General features: G+C 40.7%; 1 protein-coding gene across 1 annotated transcript; it reads right to left on the minus strand.

The window, feature by feature from the left end:
* Window positions 1-6,130: 6,130 nt before the first annotated feature.
* LOC135541100 (small ribosomal subunit protein bS16m-like) lies at window positions 6,131-8,546 on the minus strand. The gene is made up of 3 exons (XM_064967223.1): window positions 8,394-8,546; window positions 7,492-7,758; window positions 6,131-6,359 (listed from the first exon to the last, which is right to left on the minus strand). Exons 1-3 carry the CDS (start codon window positions 8,404-8,406, stop codon window positions 6,238-6,240), a joined length of 402 nt encoding a protein of 133 aa, XP_064823295.1. The 5' UTR covers window positions 8,407-8,546; the 3' UTR covers window positions 6,131-6,237.
* Between the last annotated feature and the right edge of the window lie 2,811 nt (window positions 8,547-11,357).

Raw genomic sequence — 11,357 nt, forward strand, 5'->3', positions numbered from 1 at the left:
TCTCATTTTCTGAGGAATTACAACTTTTGAACTTTTGAACAGTAGTCCATTTCAGTATGTCAAGTCCTCTCTGACGGTCCAGTAGTGCTGTATTTTATTTGCAACATTTCTTCTTGTGTCTGGCCATCCTTTAACTGTTTCTGTGACCAGTCTTAACTCTTCATCTTCTGTTGTTGCTGTTTTGAATTGCTGCAGTTTCTTTTCTGAAAAAGGAAGTTGATGAGCGATGAAGTTTACATCCAGCTCACCATCCAGCAATTTCTTTCTGTTCCTCCAGGTATGTTCGACTCAATGTGCATCTCCTTTCCTGGTTTGTATGTCACGTGTAGACTGTTTCTCTGCAGTCTGTCTGGTGCTTTCTGGAGCGACTTCCAAGGGCTTGTGGTCTGACTTCAGCTGGATCTGTTTTCCATAACAATATTGATTAATCTTCTCACAGCCGTACACTATCGCCAGTCTGCGAGGGACCTTGACCCCTATGCGATTGGCTGATCATCTAGCAGGATCACACCTCCCAAGCCTTCTGAGTTTGCATCCACAGATAGTCTCAGTGTTGTTTTTTTTCTCACATCGGAGTACTTTAACACTGGTGCATTGCTTTCAGGTGCTTTCAAGTGTTTTCAAGCTTTTGAATCTCTGTTTCTGTACAGACTCCCAGTGCCACTGGATGTCTTCTTCCAGCAGTTGCCTCAGTGGTGACATCTGAGAGATTTAGGATGAACTTTGCTAGATACTGCAATATTCCCATAAACCTCTGAAGCTCTTCTTTGTCCTCTGGCTCTGGCATTTCTTGTATTGCTCTGACCTTTTTGGAGTCTGGTTTCAGGCCTTTTGTCCAATGTAGCGGATTTCTGTCATTCTGATTTTTCACTTGTCCTTATTCAGTTTCAAGTTGATGCTTCTCAGTCTGTCTAGTAGTTGTCTCAGTCTCCGTTCGTGCTGCTCTGTGTCATCACCCAAGACAAGACTGTAATCCATGATGTTCATGACACCTTCCAGACCTTTCAAATGCTGGGTGAGTCACCTCTGGAACACCTGTGGAGTAAACACAATTCCGAACGGCAGTCTCTTGAATGAATACCTCCCAAACGGTGTATTTAATGTGTAGTCGGGAGCTCTCTTCAACCAGTTGAATTTGCCAGAATCCTTGGTTTGCATCAACAGTTGAAAATACCTTAACGTTAGGAATTTCAGCAACTACCTCTTCAATGGTATGTGAAGGATAATGTTCCCTCAAAGGTTTTATTTAAATCCTGTGGGTCCATGCATACCTGTATTTTGTTTGGCATGAAAAAGATGGATGTCGTCGTCAAGCAAACTGAGCCTCCTGAATGGGTAAACAGCTTGGTGACAATCATTCAGTTCCTTTTCCAGTTCTTCTTTTAGCTCCACAGGCACTTCTAGGTGAGGAAACCGCTGATGTTACTTCTGGATCTACTTGAATGTGATGAACTCCTGGAACACATCCAGGTCCTGTAAATACATCTTCATATTCACTCAAAATGTTGGTCTCTGTATTTTGTTCAAGCTTGAATATCCTCTGTAATTAAGCCCATTTCCAGACAAGCTGATCTTCCAAGTATTGCAGGTGCATCTTGTTCGATCACTTGAAATTCCAGTTCAAACACTTTGCCTTTGTATTGGCATCTGAGCGTTCTCTTGCTCTTTGGCGCCATTTAGTGGCCGGAATACGTCACCAGCTTGCAGTTGGAGTTTTGCAGGGAATCGCCACACACTTTACACTTACTTTTTATTTTATTTATTTAACCTTTATTTAACTATACAAGTCAGTTAAAAACACATTATTATTTACAATGACGGCCTACCAAAAGGCAAAAGGCCTCCTGCGGGGACGGGGCCTGGGATTAAAAATTATAATAGTAATATAGGACAAAATACACATCACGTCAAGAAAGACACCACAACGCTACATAAAGAGAGACCTAAGACAACAACATAGCAACACATGGTAGCAGTTCAAAACATGGTACAAACATTATTGGGCACAGACAACAGCACAAAGAGCAAAAAGGTAACCAGACCATGAGCTAAATGTTGTGAAAATAGACATTATTGCCTGGAGGGATTTCTGAGCATGTGCGACATAGAGCAGAATGTAATCTGCATACAGAGAAGTTGCTTGTTCAGTTTGTTTGATTTTGATATGTGAGGAAGCCTAATTTTGACATATGCTTTGTTCCAGTGGTTCAAGGGAGAGAGCAAATAGCATAGGGGAGGTGGGAAAACCTTGTTTACATCCTTGTTGTATGATAAATAGATTAGAATGGGTAGTGCCTGTAGATATAATAGAAGAAGGATTCACATTCATGGTGCGAATCATATGTATGAATCTAGCCCCAAAACTGAACAAGCCATAAATAGTCCCACTCTAAGCAGTCAATTGGTTTTTCTGCATCTAATGATAACACAGCACACAGGGTATCAAGATTGGAAGCCTCAGCAACCAAATGAAACAGGCGGCGCATGTTATCGGCTCCCTGACGACTCCTAATGAACCCTGTTTGGTCAGGATGTATGAGCTTTCTCTAGGCGCATGGCGAGAGCTTTGGCGTATATATTCATTTCTGTTCCGATTAAACTGATCGGACCAAAATGGTGAGGTATTTTCCTGTTTTAGGGATTAGGGATATGATAGCTGTATTGATGTCTCTGTGGAATTGTCCTTTTTCAATAGCAATGTGAAGCGATTGAAGATGAACTGCTCCTAGCTCAACACAAAAGTTGAGAATGAGTTCAGGGGGTATTCCAACAATAACAGGCTCTTTGTCTTTCTTGATATTTAAAAGAGCAGCTTTCACTTCAGATAAAGTGGGAGGTTCCTCTAATAAAACTGTTTCTTCTTGACAGAGTTTGGGCAGTGTAAGGTTCTCCAGGAACTGCCGACAAAACAGAAGTATCAAAGTGATGTGAGGAACTGTATAAATCTGAATAATATGCTCTAAAAGCGTATTTATTTTTGTAGGATCAGATATCCGTCCTTTAGTAGGGGATCTGATTAGCTGTATTGATGATGTTTCAGCATGTTTAAGCTGCAGCTCCAGTAATTGGCTAGGCCTACTCCCTTGAAAACAGTATTTTTGTCATATCCTCTGCATAATGAATTCTGCTCTACATCACAAGTCATTAAGTTCCAGTCTACTTGTTTTAAGCTCAATTTCTCTCTGTTGAATAGTTGTTTTTAAGAGTCTTCCATCATTTTACAATGATTTTACAATTCACTGGTCTTCTGAAGTCGTCATTTCTCTAAATTAGAAGAAAAATGTGTAGTGTTTCCTCTTATTAAACATTTTACAGCTAACCATACCATAGTTGAGTCCTACACTGAGTAGTCATTTTTTAAATATATATATCTGAAATTGGATTTTAACTGAAAGATGTAGTCAGAGTTGTTTAGTAAATTATTATTAAACCTCCATCTCAGTGCATGCTTTTTCATTGGGAAGATTTGAAATTTACAAAGAATTGGATTATGATCAGATAGAATGGCCAGTAATGTTTTTATAAGTTCCATGTTGCCTGTAATATCAGTATATGTTAAAATGTAATCAATTCTCGAGAAAGTTTCAATCTATCAGAAAAGCATGTATAGTCCTTAGTTGTGGGATTATAACTTCTCCACCAGTCATTAAGATGAAGATCTTGAAGAAATTGTTTAAGTGCATTGGAAGACCTATGAGAAGGTCCACATCTACTTAGCTTAGAATCAATAATGGCATTCATGTCAGTTCCAATAATAAGTGTATAATCTGATAAATTGAGCATGCTTCTGGTTGCAGTACTGAGAAAATCTTTTGGAGCCTATAAAGATACAAATGCTATTTTCCTTCCATACAAAGTGGAAAATGTGTAAGTAGATCTGCCCTGTTTATCATTTCCACTGTTTTCAATTGTAAGTGATAGACTGTGTTTATGTAGAATAAAAATCAAATAAAATTTGATTTGTCACAATCTCCAAATACATCAGGTGTAGACCTTACAGTGAAAGGCTTACTGACAAGCCCTTAACCAACAATGCAGTTTTAAGAAGAAAAGAAATAAGAATAAGAAATAAGAATAAGCACCCCATTAGGTTTATATATGAAGCTGGAAGCAACTGCCAGTTTATAGTATTTGTTTTGAAGTCTTCAGACATCACCCTCTTTCAATAGAGCAATGTCAACTTTATTCCTATGTAAAAAATAAATCAAGACGTTTAATTAACTTATTAGGTTCATTAGCACACCTCAGATTACAGGAAATGATCAGTAAAGTAGCCATGATCCATCTGTGGGGATGTGAATACCAGTTTGATGGATAAAAGGGGGGGGGGGGTAATTTATGATAGTTATAAAATAACTAATCAGCTGCCAACTAAATAGTTGTAAACCAGATATTTCAGAAAAAAAACTGTAAACATATCAATTTCTGGATACAATTATATATAAAATTACCAAACCCTTCAGATTTCCATTCCACCACTATAACCCTGCAAAATGTATCACAACAATTGAAATAAAGAATCCCGCCACACCCTGACAGGTTAGGACACAACAGGACACATCTCCACTCAATGTTAGAACCGTAACTGAACCCAGCAGTGTCTATCACTAAAACCCTCCCAATACCCCTGAATATCTCACTCCATTTCCTAAATATCTTGCATTAACTGACACAATGGAGATATGAGAATGGTAAGAAATGCTCAATTGCCTGAATGATTGAGCCTTAATGTAGCAAAAACGCTAGAGAAGGGTGCTCTTTCACAGATGAATCCCGGTTTCACCTGTACTGGGAAGGTGGCAGTGTGTATGTCGTCGTGGGGAGAGCAGTTTGCTGCGGTCAACGTTGTGAACAGAGTGCCCCATGGTGGCGGTAGGGTTATAGTATGGGCAGGCATAAGCTATGGACAACGAACACAATTGCATTTTATTGACGGAAATTTGAATGCACAGAGATACCATGACGAAATCCTGAGAGCTGAGGCCCATTGTTGTGCCCTTCATCCGCCGCCATCACATTTCAGCATGATAATGCACAGCCCCATGTCACAAGGAACTGTACACAATTCCTAGAAGCTGAAAATGTCCCAGTTCCTCCATGGCCTGCATACTGACCTGACATGTCACCCATTGAGCATGTTTGGGATGTTTTGGATTGATGTGTATGACAGCTTGTTCCAGTTCCCACCAATATCCAGCAATGTTGCACAGCCATTGAAGAGGAGTGGGACAACATTCCACAAACCACAATCAACAGCCTCTGATCAACTATATGCAAACGACCACAGATGAATATCTCTATTCTCAGTCATGTGAAATCCATAGGCTAGGGCCTAATGCATTTATTTCAATTGACTGATTTCCTTTTAAATGAACTAACTTTTTATTTTTGTTGCATTTATATTTTTGTTCAGTGTAATTTGTAAAAAATAAAATCTAAAAACATGTTTCCACTTTGTCATTATGGGGTATTGTGTGTAGATAGGTGAGGAATAAATCTATTTCATCCATTTTTTATTCAGACTAACACAAAATGTTTAGTAAGTCCAGGGGTATGAATACTTTAAGGCACTGTATGTCATTACTCTCCTCTGTTTGAAGGACTTAAATATTGCGTCCACCATCCAACAGGGTCACATTTTAAATACAGTACAACTTATATAGCATACATAAATGTTTCATATGCACGACATAAATGCTTCACAAATCCTCTATATTTGTATGTCATGCTCTATAAATGGTGCATAAACATACACAATGAGGTATGTGACATTTGGCAATCCACCCTACATTGTGCCTGGTTATGACATCCTTTATAGAGTATGACATACACTTAGATTATATATGAAGACTTTATGTACGACATACGTTATTCTTTCATTTAAAATGGGACCTCAAAAGGTTAAATGACTGTCCCACAGTGGCCTCTATGCAAAATACATCCACATTAGTTTCATCAGCCTGGTTATGACGGGTTAAGCCAAATTTATACATCATGTATAGAGTATGACATACACATAAATTATATCTGAAGACTTTGGTGCTTATGACGACTTTATGTATGCTATATGAAGCCTTCATCAGTTGTTCTGTTAAGCACTGCTTATGAATATTCATAGTTCACAAAGGCTTTCACTGGAAAAAGTAAAACTTTTGGTAGGAGAATGTCATTTCTAGCTGTCCTTTGTGTAAGGTAACCACACCCTGTTATGCTTGACAGTCCCCCATGCTCCAGCTATCATAGTTGCTGCTGCTTAACTCCATCCTCTGGAGCTGCTTCCTCTGCTAGTTCTGCCAGGGCCCTGTGACGCTCTGTTTCTGTCACCGTCATGGGATGCAGGGGGAAGAACCCAGCCAGTCCTACAGGAAGACATGAGAGGGTTGACAGTGTCTTAGACCACATAGATTCCCAGGTAGCATTGAGACTTAATGGGAAGTATTGATTACATTTAAAAGTATACTACACTGAACAAAGTGTTGGTGTTGGTCCCATGTATCATGAGCTAAAATAAAAGTTCCCAGAAATGTTGCATATGCACAAAAAGCTTCTTTCTCTTAAATTTTGCTTAACAGCATCATCATCATCATCATCATTACACAGGTGCACCTTGTGCTGGGGAAAATAAAAGGTCACTAAATGTGCAGTTGTGTCACACAACAATACCACAGATGTCTCAAGTTGGGGAACGTGCAATTGGCATTCTGACTGCAGGAATGTCCACCAGAGCTGTTGCCATAGAATTTAATGTTCATTTCTCTGTCTCTGTGTGTTGTTTGATTTGATTTGATTTCTCTGCCATAAGCCGCCTCCAATGTCATTTTAGAGAATTTGGCAGTACATCTAACCGGCCTCACAACTGCAGAGCATGTGTATGGCGTCATGTGGGTGAGTGGTTTGTTGTTGTGAACAGAGTGCCCCATGGTGGCGGTCGGGTTATGGTATGGGCAGGCCTAAGCTACGGATAAAGAACAAAATGGCATTTTATCAATGGCAATTTGAATGCACAGAGATACCATGACGAGATCCTGAGGTCCAAATGGGACGGCAGGTAGCCTAGTGGTTAAAGCGTTGGATGAGTAACCAAAAGGCTGCAAGATCAAATCCCCAAGCTGACATGGTAAAACTGTGTTGTTATGCCCCTGAACAAGGCAGTTAACAACCCACTGTTCCTAGGCCGTCATTGAAAATAAGAATTTGTCCTTAACTGACTTGCCTGGTTAAATAAAAAATAAGTTGTCATGCCATTCATCCACCACCATTACCTTATGTTTCCCAGTCATGTGAAATCCATCTAATGAATTTATTTCAAGTGACGAATTTCCTTACATAAACTGTAACTCAGTAAAATTGTAAAAACTGTTGCGTTTATATTTTTGTTCAGTATAGTTAGTTTATGAACCTGTGATCTTTTCCATGAAGTAGGCCTTACACTGGTCATTTCAATAAACTTGTAAAGTGTGGGTGGTCATGGTGAGGGTAGAGGGAACACACCTAGAAGTTTGGCCACAGGCTTCGTTGGATGTGCACCACAGCCCATCCAGTACTTGATCCTGTCAGAGTTGATGCTGACCAGTTTCTCATTGTAGATGTTTGGCAGGGGGTCATAAGAGCCCAGCTGTTCTATGTATTTACTGTCTCGTGCTCGCTTGTTGTAAGCTGCCACAATGCGGTAGAAAGGTCTGTTAGACTGTTTGTGGCCAGCCATTGCCAATCTGATGACAATGTGTCCTCCATGGTACGTCTTCAGTAGGAAGGATGCTGTAAGGACAATACAACAAAATCAGCATTGTATTGTTTTGTTAAAAAATAAAATGTATATGCAATTAAATTGGCTGAAAAATAGAACAGCATTTGAAGAAGGATGTTTTCTGTCAAAGAGTAAGCAATTAGTTGTGACCACAGTTCAGGTGGTGTGTTTTGTCGGGTGCATAGCTAGGTCAAAGGTTACCAGGTGTTTAGCCAGGTAAATTAGGGATGCATGCTGCTTACACACCACAACCGCTCCAATAACACTATCTGCAAAATACTTGAATCTGGATCGCCGGCAACGGTAATTTAACATGGTGGAACTGTCTTTTCACAATATCTGCAATAAGTGGGAACACCACACACCCAACAGTATTTCATGTCTGGACAATAACTCATTAGCAAGTGGCCATCCCATAATACAAATAACACTCAACTACTATTGTGTAGTTATCTGTTGTATATTCCATGAAATAAACATTACTTATCAGAAACATCATTGGTATAACTACTAGCTTGCTATACACCATACTCAGGGCTCGTCAACAGTAAAGGTCGACATTTCCAGGTAGCTAATAAGCGTACCCCAACGTGCTAGTTAGCCCATGTTTACAGCGTTAGTTAAATAGCAACCTGATCATACTTACATAGATGGACCATGTTTAGGTATACCCTGCAAAAGAGGTCAAACGAATATGTAAGAGATCGAACACGTTTTCAACATTACAGAAAAGAGCACTTTTGTCTAATGTGACATTAGTAAGGGTGCAGCCATTTTTAAACAGGAAGTGATGTTCTTCTTTGTGTAGTTTTTCGTGACTGGACGCGGTGTATTGCTGCCTCTCGCAGGTCGGAGTGCGGATTGCAATTTTTTAATGAAATGAGACACTTGCTATTCATCACATGGCAAACTGGCCATACAGAATCACAACAACATGCTGACTTCTGTCCCATGGAAGCACACACATCGCTTTTGTTACATTGTCCGCTAACCTACCCAGCTATACATATGCCACGTTCAAGTGCAAGTTGGAACTAAGAAAGTGTATGAATTGCTAACCGTTTGTAGTTATAGAGTACCACAGTATAAGTCATAATACCCATAAATCTTAGCGGTCAAACAGGGAAATGGTTCCAATAATTTTTCCACCATTCATTTTTTTATAGTGGATTTTAGAAACACTTAAAATAAAGGATGTGTTTCGTATAGGCTTACTCTTATATTAAGTGTTTCTATGGGAAAAATCAATGGTGGAAAAACGATTGGAAACATTTAGCAGTTTTTTTATTATGGGTATTATGACAACTTCACTGTGGGGCTCTATACACGTGCTGTGTTCAACCAGTTAGCAAGTCGTACATTTCAGAGTATCCTAGTTTAGACAAGCACATGAACGCGGCAACAATCCCAAAACCCTACCACCCCATTGGAAGCGATGATCCTTGAAGCGTTTCCTTTAAGTTTCGTAACTGTCCACCTGATGGCGCCAGTGGACTGTATTACACTGCTATTACACAGAGCTCCTAAGTGGAATGATCATCTCCAACAAAAGAGGACAATTTTAAGTGTAAGTTGTTATACACTTTAGCAACACTTATGATTGTTTAAATAGACAGTCACACACATCTAATAATAAATTAAAAATAATCATCATTGTATCAATGATGTATCAAAATCAATAAATCATCCTCATTTAAATATTTATATTGGTGACATGTTGAGTTATTTTTCAGACATTCATTTGGCATTCATTAGCCACTGCAAAAGCATCAGTTAAAAGTCAGACCAATGTGATCCTCTCCTTGCTCTAGATGTCTTTAGATGATTACACAAGTTCAGCTCTCGCTCCAGCCACTGCAAATGCGGAGTAGAAACATTGATTTCCTGAGAGTGACCCATGAATAGAGGGTTCAGTGCTTTGCATGATGTAAACCGTGTGCACTGATATTTGTTCCCTTTGGGAGCTCCACTCCCTCGCTGGTTGAACATGGTGATTTCACACTCCTGGTGTGGAGAGATGCTGTTCCTGTGTGTGTGACAAACACATGGTTTCTCTGAGAAGGGGTCAGACTCTGATAGCCCTTTGTTTATGAATGAACACATAGTTATACTTGATAACAGATAGTGCATATGTTCTCACAGCACATAAGTCTATAACAAGTCTATAAGTCGATAATAAGTCTGTAAGTCTTCCTGTTAAGGCAAAAGGGCTGATTTCAAGGTTCTACTGCTAACCTACAAAGCATTACATGGGCTTGCTCCTACCTATCTTTCTGATTTGGTCCTGCCGTACATACCTACACGTACGCTACGGTCACAAGACGCAGGCCTCCTTATTGTCCATAGAATTTCTAAGCAAACAACTGGAGGCAGGGCTTTCTCCTATAGCTCCATTTTTATGGAATGGTCTGCCTACCCATGTGAGAGACGTCAACCTTTAAGTCTTTATTGAAGACTCATCTCTTCAGTAGGTCCTATGATTGAGTGTAGTCTGGCCCAGGAGTGTGAAGGTGAATGGAAAAGGCGCTAGAGCAACTCTGCCTGGCAGGTTCCCCTCTCGCCACTGGGATTCTCTGCCTCTAACCCTGTTATGGGGGCTGAGTCACTGGCTTACTGGTACTTTTCCATGTCGTCCCTAGGAGAGGTGCGTCACTTGAGTGGGTTGAGTCACTGACGTGATCTTCATGTCTGGGTTGGCGGCCCCTTGAGTTGTGCCGTGGCGGAGATCTTTGTGGGCTATACTCGGCCTTGTCTCAGGATGGTAAGTTGGTAGTTGAAGATATCCCTCTAGTGGTGTGGGGCTGTGCTTTGGCAAAGTGGGTGTGGTTATATCCGGCCTGTTTGGCGCTGTCCGGGCGTATCGTCGGATGCAGCCACAGTGTCTCCTGACCCCTCCTGTCTCAGCCTCCAGTATTTATGCTGCAGTAGTTTATGTGTCAGGTCAGTCAGGGATAGGGTTTGTTATATCTGGAGTATTTCTCCTGTCTTATCCGGTGTCCTGTGCGAATTTAAGTATGCTCTCTCCAATTCTTTCTTTCTTTCTTTCTATCTCTCTCTCTCTCTGTCTCTCTCTCTCTCTCTCTGTCTCTCTCTCTGTCTCTCTTTCTCTCTCTCTGTCTCTCTCTCTCTCGCTCTGTCTCTCTCTGTCTCTCTCTCTCTGTCTCTGTCTCTCTCTGTCTCTCTGTCTCTCTCTCTCTCTCTCTCTCTCTCTCTCTCTCTCTCCTTCTCTCTTCTCTTGGAGGACCTGAGCACTAGGACCATGCCTCAGGACTACCTGATCTGATGACTCCTTACTGTCCCCAATCCACCTGGCCGTGCTGCTGCTTCATTTTCAACTGTTCTGCCTATGGCTATGGAACCCTGACCTGTTCACCGGACGTGCTACCTGTCCCAGACCTGCTGTTTTCAACTCTCTCGAGACAGCAGGAGCGGTAGAGATACTCTGAATGTGATCGGCTACGAAAAGCCAACTGACATTTACTCCTGGGGTGCTGACCTGTTGCACCCGCGACAACCACTGTGATTATTATTATTTGACCCTGTTGGTCATCTATGAACATTTGAACATCTTGGCCATGTTCTGTTATAATCTCCACCCGGCACAGCCAGA

The sequence above is a fragment of the Oncorhynchus masou genome, chromosome 6, assembly GCF_036934945.1.
Source record: "Oncorhynchus masou masou isolate Uvic2021 chromosome 6, UVic_Omas_1.1, whole genome shotgun sequence".
In the NCBI taxonomy this organism is placed as follows: Eukaryota; Metazoa; Chordata; class Actinopteri; order Salmoniformes; family Salmonidae; genus Oncorhynchus; species Oncorhynchus masou.